Source organism: Hyaena hyaena, unplaced genomic scaffold (assembly GCF_003009895.1).
Source record: "Hyaena hyaena isolate Hyena2069 unplaced genomic scaffold, ASM300989v1 scaffold_12, whole genome shotgun sequence".
In the NCBI taxonomy this organism is placed as follows: domain Eukaryota; kingdom Metazoa; phylum Chordata; class Mammalia; order Carnivora; family Hyaenidae; genus Hyaena; species Hyaena hyaena.
In genome coordinates this window covers 5868181-5883201 of record NW_024080644.1, presented here as the reverse complement: position 1 = coordinate 5883201, position 15021 = coordinate 5868181, and the positions used below count along the sequence as shown (strand labels likewise).

Below are 15021 nucleotides of genomic sequence, written 5' to 3'. Positions count from 1 at the left end.
CTGTCACTGACCTACAACTTAAAAACGGACGTAAGAGAGTTAGAAGAAAAAACAATATAAAGCTAGAATACCTGGAATGGTGTCCTATAGCCAAGGAAAAACTTTTCACTGAAACACATCTTTTGCTACAATACTACAGTCAAGTAGAATGTTAAAGTTTCCTCATAAAGAGGGTCCAATAAACAGGGAGACCAGGTTTCTGTCTTAGATGTTTCTAGGCCAGTCCTGAACAGGGCACGGTGACACTACTGACATCACAATGTCTGAGCTGTCATATAGGCAGCTCCCTGAGGGGTGAGGGGCACACTTGGTAGAAGGCAGCACTGGTGTCCTGATGCACCCAGGCCAGCGGGACAGAACCCAGTGAAGAACATGATGTCTGGGAGGCGAGGCCGCTGCTACTCTTACAGACGTCGGAAGTGTGCTCTCTCCCACTCCGGGAGAGCCGAGCTGCAGTTCCCAGTCAGCCTAGTGGAGCGGCTCCTGCGAGAGAGTTGCCATGCCCAGCACCTGAGCCCATCCACACCAGTCTTCCTGGCTGGCGTTCCTGAGTACCTGATGGCCAACATCCTGGATATCGCGGGCAAGGAGGCTCTCAGTAACCACAAGATGCGCATCACCCCAGAACACCTGCAGAGGGCACTGGACAGCAACCAGCACCTCAGCTACCTCCTTGAGGGGAACACTTCCTCTCGGGTCCATCAGACGCCCCAAGTTAAGGAGTGCTGAGGCCTGGATCCCCGAGCTAGCCCCCTCCTCTAGACTCCAAAGCTGCCCATAGATGAGGGAGGCCTGGCCTTCTGTCAGCACATGCAATTAAAGGATCTGAATCCAGTGCCATGCTTCCAACTGGCCTGTTTCTGTCATTCTGCGTTGGAGGTGTCTGTCTGACATCCGGGAGGAGATCTCCCAGGGGGAGTGGAGGGAGGATGGGGCGGTCGGTGTGGGATGCTGGATGCTGGACTCGGGCGTTTCAGGGAGCAGTTTCTCTGGGGACAGTGTGGGGAGTGGCCCTGAGGGAGTAGGTGCTTATGGGGAAGAGACTCCCTCACTGGCTCTGAGCGAGTCCAGGCCTGTGAGGCCAGGAGGTTGGCGGAGTGGGGGTGGCTCTCCCAGGCATGTTGAATTCCCAGAAAGAGGACGGGGGCTGAAGACCACGACTGAGGTGCCAAAGGCTTTATTGGGGACGGGAACGTGTAGAAGTCAGGAGGTGTGATGGGCAGTGGGGGTGGGTGGACAGGGCGGCATAGCAGCTGACATGAACTTAATGGGACAGGGGCGTCACCTGAAGATTGAGTGATGGGGAAACCATGAAGAGGTGCACGTAAGAGGAACTATGCTCAGGTTGATTTGATTCCCTTGGACCCCACCTCATTCCAAAAAAGGACTTGAGGTAGGGATTATTGGCTAGTGCTGTGGTATTTGTGGAGTATATCCTTCTGCCCTCTCTTGTGGGCACTGGTAAACCATATAGTACTATGAAAGGTACTGTAGTACTAGCTGGCCTAAGACATGCAATCCTAGAAGTTCTTTTTTAAAATAATTTTTTAATGTTTATCTGTTTTGAGAGAGAGTGTGTATGTGTGTCTATGCACACACGCACAGGGGAGGGGCCAAACGTGAGGGAGAGAGAGAGAATCCCAAGCAAGCTCCATACCACCAGCGCAGAGCCTGATCCCTGGTGGGGCTCCATCTCATGAACCGTGAGATCATGACCTGAGCTGAAACCAAGAGTCAGGTGCTTGACTGAGCCACCCAGGTGCTCTAATCCTAGAAGTTCTTAATGGTTATTGTTAATAGACTTATTTATAAATATACTCCATTATAAACACCTGTAGTAATCTCATTCTCAATGAAACTGCTAACCCACCTGTGATCATATACTTGATGGAGCAACATAGAGTTAGCAGGGGCTGAAGACTTATTTGGGGAGGCAGAAGTATGTTCTGTGTAAGTTCTGTCCCAAGTACACACAATTCCTATAAACACTCTTTTGGTGTTTTAGGCTAAAAATAATTGTCACATCAAGAGTTCTGGCAGTCTTTCCCCTTCCTGTGACTGTCAACATTTAACATTTTCTCTTGAACCATCAAAACCCTAGAAGAGAAAGAAGGAAACAACCTCCTTGACTTCAACTGCAGCAATTTCTTACTTGACACATCCCCAAAGGCAAGGGAATCAAGAGCAAAAATGAACTATTGGGACCTCATCAAGAAAAAAACTTCTGCACGGCAAAGGAAACAACCAGTGAAGTAATAGGAAACTGACAGAATGGGAAAAGGTAGTTGCAAATGACATATTGGATAAAATCCAAAATCTGTAAGGAACTCACCAAACTCCACACCTGAAATCCAAATAATCCAGTGAAGAAATGGGCAGAAGACATGTACAGACATTTCTCCAAAGAGGACATCCAGATGGCCAACAGACGCATGAAATGATGCTCAGCTTCCCTCCTCATCAGGGAAATACAAATCAAAACCACACTGAGATACCACCTCATGCTGGTCACAGTGGCTAAAATGAAAATCAGGAGACTCTAGATGCTGGGGAGGATGTGGAGAAATGGGTACCCTCCTACACTGTTGGTGGGAATGTAAACTGGTACAGCCCCTCTGGAAAAGTGTGGAGAGGTTCCTCAAAAAAAATCACACTAGAACTCCCCTATGACCCAGCAATAGCACTGCTAGGAATTCACCCAAGGGATACAGGAGTGCTGATGCATAGGGGCACATGGACCCCAATGTTCATCGCAGCACTCTCAACAATAGCCAAATCATGGAAAGAGCCTAAGTGTCCATCAACGGACGAATGGATCCAGAAGATGTGGTTTATCTATACGATGGAATACTACACGGCAATGAGAAAGAATGAAATCTGGCCATGTGTAGCAACATGGATGGAACTTGAGGGTGTTATGCAGAGCAAAATAAGTCAGACAGAGAAGGACAGATACCATATGATTGCACGTATAGGAGGATTAGGAGGAACTTAATGGAGGACTGTGAGGAAGAAGAAGGGGAAAAATAGTGGGGGAGAGGGAGGGAGGCAAACCATGAGAGACTCTTGAATGCTGAGAGCAAACTGAGGACTGATGGGTGTGGGGGGGAGGGGAAGGAGGGTGATGGACATGGAGGAGGGCACTTGTGGAGATGAGCACTGGGTGTTATATGGAAACAAACTATTTAAAAAATTAAAAAAAAAGATGTGGTTTATTTATACAATGGAATACTACATGGCAATGAGAAAGAATGAAATCTGGCCATTTGTAGCAATGTGGATGGAACTTGAGGGTGTTATGTTGAGCAAAATAAGTCAGGCAGATAAAGACATATACCGTATGTTTTCACTTATAAGTGGAACAGGAGAAACTTATCAGAGGACCATGGGGGAGGAGAAGGGGAGAAAAAGTTGGGGAGAGGGAGGGAGGCAAACCTTGAGAGACTCTTGAATACTGAGAACAAACTGAGGGCTTATGGGAGTGGGGGAGAGGGGAAGGGGGGTGATGGGCATGGAGGAGGGCACTTGCTGGGATGAGCACTGGGTGTTATATGGAAACCAACTTGACAGTAAACTATAAAAGAAAATAAAAACATTTTCTCCTGTTTATCATGTGCTCAGCCCCACCCCCCCACTGCAGCCCCCTGGACTGTCACAGAGGGCTGCTCAGAGGTTGCCTAGGCAGCTTTGACAAAGGAATCAGAGGAGCTGGGGTGGCCATCCCCATTTTACCACTTTCTGGCCATGTGATCTGGGACATTCCTCTGTTCCCTCTGAAAAGCACCGTCGTGTGTGAAATGGGGATCATAAGAGTTCCTCCATCTTTGGATTTTCACAAAGATTAAGTCAACGTGTGCCTGTCAACTGTTGCATAAGACAGTGCCCTGCGCAGAGTACGTCCCTAATGCATAGCTGCATGTCTGTCCCTTTCTGTAGACCAGATGCTTATACGTGCTTCCCCAGGGGTCCCTGGCCTGGTTCTCACGTGATGGCCAGGGGCCTGGGCCCCTGGCTGTGAGACCGCAGCCTGCTGAACCTTGGGGAGAGACAGAAGGGTGCCATGCAGAGGAAGAAGCCAGAGGCACACCCAGGAGCCAGACAGGCCTCAGCCTGGTTTCGTTTCTAATCCCCTCTGCTTGGGGACTCACCCACCCTCTCTCTGCTTCCTTCCACCATCTGTTAAAGCATGGAGCTGGCTTAGCCTTTGCTACTTCACAGGAGTGTCCTGACAATAATAGTGTCAGGGTTGTGTTTAGAACTCATTGGAATATGTGCTTGTATAAATCCAAGAAAGTTTTCTTGGTCCCTGATGCCATCCAACCAGATATTTACAGAAACCTCACTGTCAAGATGTTTAGCTCACCCAGCTGTGATTTATTATGGAGAGCCAGGAAGCCCTCTTCACCTTCGCCAAGCTCAGCGGTTACTCCTGACTTCGTCTGAGTAGCAAGCAGGTGTCTCCCCCGCAGTTGCCCGTGGATTCGCCTTCACCTGGTCACAGGACAGCACCCACGTTGCCACTCCATCCCGGAAGTGGAGCGTCTTTGTGTCTGGGGCGTGGTTTCTCATACTCCAGTGTCCTTTGGCCAACGGGGACTGTCTCCAGGGTGGGTGAAGCCAGGGAAGCAGTCATTATGCTAAGACCTTGATATGTTGGTTAAATAGCTGTCTGATTTTCATAAGCAGTGGATTTTGGCTCATGGCTGTGGCTTGTTTTAGCACAAAATAGCCTCCTGGGTACTTCACCAGAAGGCACAGCTGAGGAATTCATTAAAGGCTGGAGATGTGGGAGTAGGTGGATAAACCATGTCGGGTTAGGAGACCTGTGTGGTCAGGTGGTCACCTTACAGTCCGTGCAGTAGTCCGCACTCATGGTCACTGTGACACCTGTAGGGAGCCGGGCCTCCTGGGCTCCTTCAGACTATCCAGCGTCCCATGTGGAATTTGAAGGCTGAGCTTCAATGACCCTGTGTTGGTAAGCCCTCTGTGGTCACAGGGACGTGGGACAATCGGGCAGAGCACTACTGCCATCCCTTTAGAACTGTGCTTCAGCTGTGCTTGGGGGATTTCGCAGGAGAAATGGAGGCCACGGCCAGCACAGCATGGGTGTAAATGCAGCCCCTGCCAAATCCCCCTCCTACATGTGCACAGGAGTCCTCCACCCAGAGGCAGCAGGTGGAGAGTGGGACTCACTGCCCTTGGGAAAGTGTAGGCCCTTTGTGCATTAAGAAAAAGTGGGAGGTAGGAGTAGGGGGTGGTGAGGAAGGGTCAGTTCTAGCTTGGGCCCTGGAGAGAGAACACCATTGATGATCAGCACCCTGTTGGGAGTGGAAAGCTAAAATGAATGAGTAGGGACAGAGGCTGGGAGGTGTGTAGCTGCCAAACTAGGTCTGGGATCAAAAGGTGTATCAGGGCAGGCTGGGGTCAGACATGGGTCAGCACAACAGAAAACATAATGTGTGAGAAAAGCTGAGCCCAAGAGTTGAGCCTGCAGGAACTTGGAAGGTTGGTGTGAGCACAAGGCCTGGGCATTAGTCTGGGCTCCCACTGAGAACAACCTTTAGGGACAGAGGTGTGTGTGTGTGTGTGTGTGTGTGTGTGCGCGCGCGCGCGCATGCGCGTGTGTGTGTGTTTAGTGTTTATGTATTTATTTTGAAGGAGAGAATGCACTACCTCAGAAGGGACAGAGAGAGAGAGAGAGAGAGAATCCCAAGCAGGCTCTGCAGTATCAGCACAGAGCCTGGCATGGAGCTCAAAGTCATAAACCATGAGATCATGACCTGAGCTGAAACCAAGAGTTGGACATTTAACTGACTGAGCCACCCTGGTGCCCCAGGAACAGAGAGGTTTGAAGGCCCAGGCTCCTTTGGTCCCTCAATCTGACATATCCTATAGCATGTGGCCAGAGGCAGACCACCTGACTCTTCAGAAACGGCCTTTGGAGCCCCAAAATAGAATTCAAGAATAACATGACTATCTATGAATCATTTTCAAAGCACTTCAGTAAATCATTTCTAAAACATAAATTATAAAAAGGCAGCTCACAGATTTAGACTGGATGGCAGATGTGTTTGCTAGTTCTATACGGATGTTTTAAAAGAGAATCAATTAGGTACTAACATTTAATAATGAAGAACTTTTTACCTAAATAAAGGACTTGTCAGAGGGTACATCGGGGGAGGTGCAGTAAGCCTAGCTGAGAATGGAGCTGGAAGTGCACGGTGCTGGAAGCCTGCGTGCAGGTTAGGTGAGGAATCACCAGGATGTCCATGAGTGCAGGATGCAGCAACTCCTAGACATGCATCAGAAGGTGGTGCGTGTGTAGAAGGTGCAACCATCCTAGGGCCTGATAGGTTAGAAGGTACTTGAGAAGAGGGAGAAACCAGCCTAGAGGAGGTTTGGGAAGGAGTTACATGAATGGAGGAAACATCCAGCCTGTGGTAAGACCTAGAAGGCTGTGCATGGTTGCAGGGAGCATCTTGCCTAGAGGAGGGTTCTTGGCTATGGTTGGATAGAGGAAAACCAGCCTAGTGAAGGAACTGGCAACAGGTATGGCAGTGGTGGGTGAAGCCAACCTAGGAGATGACCCTACAAGAAGCCCTTGAGTTGGGGGTGTACATAACCTTGGGTGAGGCTCGACAGGAAGTGCAAGGGAGGAAAGGGTATTCAGACTAGGGAAGGACTCAGAAGGACCTAAATGGCAAATGAGCGTCTGCCTTAGAAGAAGACAAAAAGGTAGTGTATGGAAAGAGGTAGCATCTAGTCTATGGCAGGACTGGACAGAGGTGCGTGGGTGAAATAAAGAGCCCTTTTAGGAGAGCATCATGTAAGATGTACATAAGTGGAGGATTCAGACAGCCTGCGAGAGTATTCAGCAAGAGGTGTAAAGGTGGAGGGTACAGACAAGCTAGGGGAGGATCTGACAGGGCGTGTGTGGCTGGTAGGAGCACTCCACCTCGGAGAGTACTCGGCTGGAGGTTTACGAATAAGTAGTAGGCTATGATTACTTAATAACAATTTTTGATATTCTGTAGTTGATGATTTGGCATCATGAAGTCAGTGAGCCATGCTAACAGTCCAATGTTTTCTACATCTCCATCATCCCACTGTTACCTTGAGCACGAAGTCATCTTATTATTAACCCTCCAGCCACTAACTAGCTTCAATATGTTTTGCTTCCTGCCTAGTAGGTGATGTCTTCACCTAGCTATTTCTCACTGATGGAGTAATAAAGGTCCTAGATCCACTTGATCCTTCTCTCTGCATCTCCCTACAAGTGAGTCCATGTGGCTTGCCAGGCCTTCTGCCCTCTGGGGAACTGTGAGTAATAAACTCTTCTTTGAAAGGCGATGGTCTCTTATGACTGTAATCTTATTTTATGTGATTAAACAAATCTTGGGTACATTTGGAAACAGTTGGTGCAGTGAGCAGGGTGGTCTGATGACAGATGGAGATGACATGCCTCTGGGTTTACTAAATGAATCCAACAGATGTCAGATACCGTGGGAAGGCACTGCTGGCTGTTGGATGCTTGTCCTTTAGTGGCCATCGCACTGTGTTGTGTCTGTCTGGTATTGCAGCAGCTCTGCAATCTAAATTGTAGCATAGCTCAAAAAGCTTAGTCCTCTCCAAGTGGTTGTCTAGCTTAGGGTGCTGTAGTCTGAGCAAGGTGGTCCTCATCTGGCTCTTTAAGTGTTTACAATGCACCTAATCTAGGGAAGGGAGCCTAGGGCAGTTGGCCATTGCACTGTGTAAAGGTCCTTCCAAAGAAACAGAAAGTGGTTACCTCCCTCCTGATATAGGTAGGTGTTATCCACTGAACCTCCCCTAGGACTGAAGTTTGTAGGAACTACTCAACTAAAAGCAACTTCCTTCCTTATAGATGCCAGGCATACTGGCCTGACTTGTAGCAGAAAACTGACCACCTAGGGATGGCCTTACACTGAAGAGACCTGCCGACCAGTGATGTGGTCCACTCTTTTTACAGAGACTGTGGCTCCCTGCCCACATTTTTGGGTTGGTCACAAACTCCTTTGCTATTTTGTCTGTCTTGTTGCTATATTGCATTTTGTCTCTGAACCCTGTGGGTTATGAGTTTGTATCTTTAGAGGCCCTTGGCACAATATTTAATGAAAAAATAGAAGGAGAAGGAACATCTAGTTCAGCATCTCCTAAACTCCTGATGATGTACTCAGTTTAGTTAATACTTGTAGAATACCACAAGAGCGCTCTTGAGTGGTCCTCAACACCTTAGTATGTCATCACTCCAAGTGCTTTGATTTTAGAAACAAAGCATAAGAACAAATCAGGAAGTGCCACATTTGACTTCTTGGAGGTGAATGTTGACCCCTCAGAGTTCAACTATGGTATCTTAGAAAGGGAGGCTGATAGCAAGCCATTGCTGCAGGTGTTTCTTGAAAATACCCAATGGATAAAAACTGTGGGCAGTGAACAGGAAATTGAGACAGAGACTCATAATTTTACAAGGCTAGATGTGTAAACCGTCTTACAGGACTTTGTACAGAGAGAGTTCAGGAAAACTGGGCATACTAGGTTCTAAAGATCTTTACTCCTGGCTCCAAGCTCTGGCTCATGGTCCAAGAAATGAGGCAATTAGTAGAAAGAACCCAGGATTTCTAATGCTCATGTTCTCTGAGAAGTTTTTACATAGGGTTAGACTGCTCCTTCTATGCCCTGGCTCGACTTATACATTTATTTACTCAGTATACCTATCAAACAGATAAAAGTGACACTTATGAGTCCAGTCAGAGCAGCCCCCTAGACAGTTGATATGCCAGGTGAGCCCCTTCTATTACTACATTGAATTTTTAGGGCCTGGGAATGGGCTCACCCTAGCATAGCCACAATCTCTGCTCATGCTCATGATAAACTACAAACAGCAAGAGAAGGCCAGAACATTATTACTCAACATTGGCATGGTTCAGTGGGTTTATTGTTTTGTAGAAAACCCTGACCCTGCAGATAATGAAGTGATTTCAAACCCAGAGTCTGCCCTCCTTGACCTGAATCCAAGGAACTTTTCCTCAGTAGGGCCCTGCCAAATTATAAACCTGTTCTTTCTCTTATGGGGTATGCCCACACATTTAGGGAAGCCCTAGAGAGAATAAATATCCTAGTTGACTTGAACGTGACTCACCCAACAATAAAAGGTTTTAGTTTATCAGAACCAGCCACTGGCTGATCCTCTAAGCAGTTTCGCCTGGCAACCTCCTCTACATCTAGAACCTCTGCCTCAGTGATGACCCCCGCCCCCCCCCACACACACATAAATCTCTCCTTAGGGAACAACCATTTCCTGGGGTTCCCACAGACCTCATCGCTGTGCAGCCATTTCAAATCCTCTGATTACTCAAGAAAGCATTTCATAATTTAGGACCTTTTCCCGATCCATAACCAGCCCCTGCAGAGGCACTGCCGAGCTTTCAAACATCATCCCCAGACAAACCTATATCTGGGCAACTTAGAGACCTGGGCATCCCTCATGAAAAAATTTCAGCCCAATCTACCTTTAAACTCCAACAATTGGTAAACTTGCTAGATTATCTTAGCAAGTTTCCTTCATTTGATATGGGAGGTCCTGCTCGGCTAGAGGCTGTCATTATCACTTCCTATCTCAAGGAGTCCTGATGCCCTATGTCCTATTCTGACCTTCAACAGTGTCTGTCATCTAGCCCCTTCCCCTAGGGTGATGACAACTTCCTGATCTTGTCACACTGCCTGGGGATAGCTGCACAGAAACAAATAGGCTACTAGAGTCTGTCAAAAGCATAAAATAACCAATTTCTCAGCTCTTTTAGATACTGGGTACAAGTCAGTTATTATAGGTTTTCTTCCCTTTACAAAAAGTATGGCCATCCATTTAAAATGCAGGACATATTAGATCACCCCATTCCTGGCATACAGGGCACACATGATGTTATGATTGGATCTGTCAAATTAAGTAAATTTACTGCACTGGTAGCCATTCTGTCTCTGATCCATGTGACCTTAGGCATGGACACCATTTTGGAAAATCTCTTAAATTGGATCAAACCAAAATCAGTAGCAGTTGCCATGGGACTTGCTCATTGGGAACCTGTGAACCTTCCACCTCCCACTGAGCTTGTCAGTATGTCTCAGTACAAGCTACAAGAGCATAGAGCAGGTCACAGGCCTTGTACTTCAGATCTTTGAAAAACTCCTTTGGTTCCCACCATTTCTTCTTTTCACAGCCCTTCCAGGCCAGAGCTAAAAGGTAGACAAACATGTGGCACCTAACTGGAGATGATCACTATCTCTGTACATTTGTTCTTTCTATCAAGGCACTGTTTCCTAACATTACTGAGGTTATTAATGACATCCAGGTTGTACCTGGTGATCGCTTTGCCAGGCAGAGAGGAAGACCAGTGTGTTGTTGGGGTGCACGGACTGGGTGGGTGATGTGAAGGGTGCAAAGAAGAAGCTGCATCATTAGGGCAGTGAAGTAACTGGGCAGGATGCGAACAGGGCAAGGCGTATGACTGACTGTCCAGCAATGCATCGGCTTATCCTGGCAGTGAATGTGAATGACACCTGTCCTGTGAGTGCAGTGGAGTAGCAAACAAAGGACTCTTTATGAACAGAACAAAGAGGAGGAATCATGTGCTATCAGTGCCCTAGGGGATCTTGACAGTAGATGTGAGTGGCCAAAGAAATGGAGCCTGCACAATCAGTGTACTGGTGTAATTGGACAGAGTATGTGAATGGAGCTGAGAAAGTAGCTCACCCAATGAATACAGCGATGCAAGGGAGAGGGCTTGTGAACAAGGCAAAGAGAAAGGGCCCTGCCCCAGGAGTGGAATGCCAGAGCTGGAGAAAGGGTGTGGATAGGGAAAGAGAGTGCCTTTCCTTTCAGTCCAGAGGAGTAGCTGGGAAGGATATATGACCAGGTTAATGAGGAGGACCCCTGAACCATCAGTGCAGTAATGGTAGAATGTGACTAGGGCAAGAGAAATGGAACAGGGGATATGAACGAGGCAGTGACAGTGAGGCCCTCCCCATTACTGCGGTGATGTGCTTGGCCAGGGGACTGTAAAAAGAGCAAAGGAAAAGGACCTTGCATCATCAATTCATTAGAGTACCTGGACAGAAGGTAGGAATGCGACAAATGGGGATATTTGCCCCATAGATGCAGTGAGTCTCTAGACAGAACATGCAGATGGAGCAAAGAAGAAAAGTCCTACACCAAATGCAGTGGTATAACTCACCAGGTGATATGAAAATGAAGAGAGGAAAAAGCCCACTCTGTCAGGGCGGTGGAGCAACTGGACAACGATAGTGCCTGGGAATAGAGGATCCCCAGTTGATCGGTACAGAGAGGATAACTTGAGAAGCTTTCTGATAGCGGCAGATATGTGAATCCCCAAACATTATGGATATAACCTGCACCAGCAGTTATGGAATGGAAGATGTGTACAGGAAGTGAGACATGTGCTCACACCATCAGTATAGTGGTGACTCTGGACAGGGAACATGATCATGGCAAAGAAAAGGAACCCAGCATCATCACTATGCTGGTATAAGGAGATGTGAAGGGCACAAAGCGTATGAACTCCCCTCCTGCCATCGGTACAAAATACAGTACAGGGAATGTGATCAGGATTGCCAGGGAGAGCTTTGGACCACTGTGTCAGTGCAGTGGGGTAACTGGCCAGGGGATGTGACTGGGGCAAGTAAGCCTTGCACCCTCAGGGTGGTGGTGCATGAGTACAGTTGATGTAAACCAGGCAAGAGGAGGATTCTGCATCATTTCTTTTTAGAGAAGAGTGGAAATAGGTCCCCGGGCACAGAGATGTGAGCACGGAATAGTGGAAGAGCCCTGAGCAACAACCAGTGGTGTAACTTGGTCACAGATATTAAGGGGGCAGAGGGGCAGGCCCACACCATCCATGTAGAGCAGTAGCTGCACAGGGCATGTGATGCATTCCAGCAGCATCACTGTAAATACACTGAGCAAAGTATTCAAATGGGGCAAAGAGAAGGCGTCCTGTCCTATCCATGTGCCAGTGTCACTGGTGTAACCGGCCAGGGGATGTCATCTGTGCAGAGAATAGTCACCCTATACCATAATTTTTCTAATAGCAGAAGTGGTTAGAAGGCGTGACCAGGACAAAGAAGATCAGGATCACATGTCCTTTGGCAGGAATGTGACCCTGGCAAGTAGAAAGTGGCGTGAGGTGATAAGTGGACTAGAAATGTGGCTGGGGGAAACAGGGTGATCCTTGATCTGTTAGTGCGTTGCTGGGATGGGACTTGGCGTGTGAGAACGAGGAGGAGTCCCGCCTCGAGAGTTCACTGGTGAATCCTCACAGGAGAATAGACAAAACAGGAGAATCCTCACACCATTAATGACGAGGTGTAACTGGACAGGATCCAAGATCGGAGCCAGGAGGAGGAACACCACACTGACAGCACACCGGCTACATCATGAGGGATGTGGGCAAGGCAAAAAGTGGCCAAGTGCAAAGCCAGTGCAGTGGTGTTGCTGGGTTGGTGATGCGAACAGGATGGAGGGAGGCCTCATCTGTGCACAGTGGGTCTGTCAGAGCCGGGGGGTGGGGGGATCCTCACAGCACTGTGACTGTGGTGTGCGTGAAAGGGGCAGAGAGGAAGGTCACTGCCCTGCAGTTGTGTAATAGGACGGGATGCGTACAGGGAAGGCAGGGCGACCTGACACCATCAGGGTACTCCCTGAGTGGAAAGGGAAAGTTGCGAGGAGGAGCAGTCCCACATCAGTGCAGTTGTGCAGGTGAACAGAGCAAAGAGGAAGACCCTCACGCCAGCGCTGGGCTTGGCCACAGGATTGCAATGGGGCAGAGAGGAGCGCATGTGTGCTGTTGCTGCAGTGGTGCCACCAGACTACTGTGACCTGGGCAAAGAGGATGAGGCTTGACTCATCGATGTAGGTGCACTTGAACAGGGAGCTGAGAGGCCTGAGGGCCAGAGATCTCTGCATGATCACTGCAGCTGAGTAAAAGGCCAGAAGACATGAGCCAGGCAGATAGGAAGACAGCGACGGTCAGTGCCATGGTGTAACTTGGGAAAGGATGTGAACGTGCAAAGAGGAGGGAGCACTGAAGCTTCAGGGCAGGGGTCTAACTTGATGGGGGGGGTATTCACAGGGCAAATGGGAGAAGCCCTTCATTGGGGTGGATATGAAAACAGGAAGGTGGGAGGAGCCCCAGCTATCAGCAAGGTGGGAAAAGTTGTGAAAAGGGCAAAGAAGGGTAGGCCAGCTCTAGAAATTGAGTGGAATAGGGCTGCCTGTGTGGCTCAGTCAGTTGAGTGCCTGACTTCAGCTCAGGTCAGCTCTTCAGCTTGTGAGTTCAGGCCCCACATCTGGCTCTCTGCTATCAGCACAGACCCTGCTCCAGATCGTCTGTCTCCCTCTCTCTCTGCCCCTCCCTGTTCACACTCTCTCTCTTTCTCTCTCTCCGAAAATAAATAAAACAGTTAAAAAAAATCCAGTGCTGTAACTGTACAGGGAATGTGAAAAGGACAAAGAATAGGAACCCCACACCATGCAGCTATATACCAGGATAGCTGTATACCCTGGCTTTCACTGCAGTGGTGCATCTGGACAGCAGTGCCGTGGGGCACACGGGAGGACCCGCTCACCCTGGGTACAGTGATGTAACTGGGAAAACAGGGAGAACCGGTCAAAGAAGAGAAGCTCCACACCATCAGTGTAGTGGAGTTAATGGGACAGGAGACCTGAAAACCAGGAAGAGTTGGGCTAGTGGTATAACTGGACAACAGATGTGAAGGAGACAAGAGAGACCCCAGGCCATCAGTGTAGTGTTCTAACTAGAAAGGGGATGTGAACAGGGCTCCCAACACCATTGGTGGGGCGGTATTTTTAAGAAGAAGAAAAAGGGCAAAGAGAAGGAGGTCCACACCCTCAGTACTGTGGTGACCTCGCACCATCGGCACAGCAATTACCTGGACAGTAGATCTGAACACAGCAAATGGGGAGTTGCCCGTCTCAGTTCCCTTATGTAAGTGGCATGTGGGTAGGGTGGGGAGAGCAGCAAGCACCATCAGCACAGTGCATACCTGGCGGAGGAGGAACAGGGCAGCGGAGTAACTGGAAAAGGGAAATGAATGGGCCAAAGAAGAGCATCCCCACCCCATCAGTGTAGTGGGTAGGTTGCACGAATGAGGAGGAGAAAAGGTGTCCTGCACTGTCACAATCATCCTGCAACTGAACACTGGATGTAATGAGAGAAAAGAGGAGTATTTCTAAATGAACAATGTAATGCCTTAACTGGCATGGGGATGTTCAAGGGATAAAGATATACATTCCCATGCCCTCAGAGCAGTGGTCCCTATGAAAGGGGATTACAACGGTTCAAAGAGGAGAATCCTGGCATCATTAGTGCAGTGATGGAAGGAGATGGGACGTGAATAAGGTAAAAAGAAGCATTCCCAAATGCAAAGTGTGTGAAAGGAGGGAGCCCTGCGTCATCAACACAGGGGTGTAAGTGCACGGTGGAACCCAAAGCTGCAAACAGAAAGAGCCCTACACCACCAGTGCAGTGGTTACCCAGACATGAAGGTGAACAGGACAGTGAGGAAGAGCCCTGTGCCATCATTAGGGCTGCTCTGGAAAAGGCTGTGAATGAATGAAAGGGGCAGCCCCATTTCATTAGGGCAGTGACGTAAGTGGATGGCAATGTTAAAGCAACAAACAAAAGGAGCCCTGCATCATCAGGGTATCAGTGGACTTGTGTGTGGTGTGAACAGAGCGAAGGGGAGGGAGCCCCCACAGTGGTGGGACTAGATGGGGTATAATGAGGTAAATAGATGCAGCCTTGCATAATCAAGGCAGCAGAGTACCTGGCAGGAGACAAGAACAGACACTGAAGAAGAAACTTGCACCATCAGAGCAGTGGTGTACCTCGCATAGGGTAGCAGCTGGGAAGGGAGGAGGGCCTCGCACTGTCAGTGAGGAGGCATTACTAGGCAAAGGTGAACAAAGCC

At 48.6% G+C, this 15021-nt stretch overlaps 1 protein-coding gene across 1 annotated transcript; it reads left to right on the top strand.

Moving 5' to 3' along the window:
- The first annotated feature begins 284 nt into the window (after positions 1 to 284).
- Positions 285 to 849, top strand: LOC120248324 (histone H2A-Bbd type 1-like). The gene has a single exon (XM_039256630.1). It carries the CDS (start codon positions 373 to 375, stop codon positions 727 to 729), a length of 357 nt encoding a protein of 118 aa, XP_039112561.1. The 5' UTR covers positions 285 to 372; the 3' UTR covers positions 730 to 849.
- Positions 850 to 15021: the final 14172 nt, after the last annotated feature.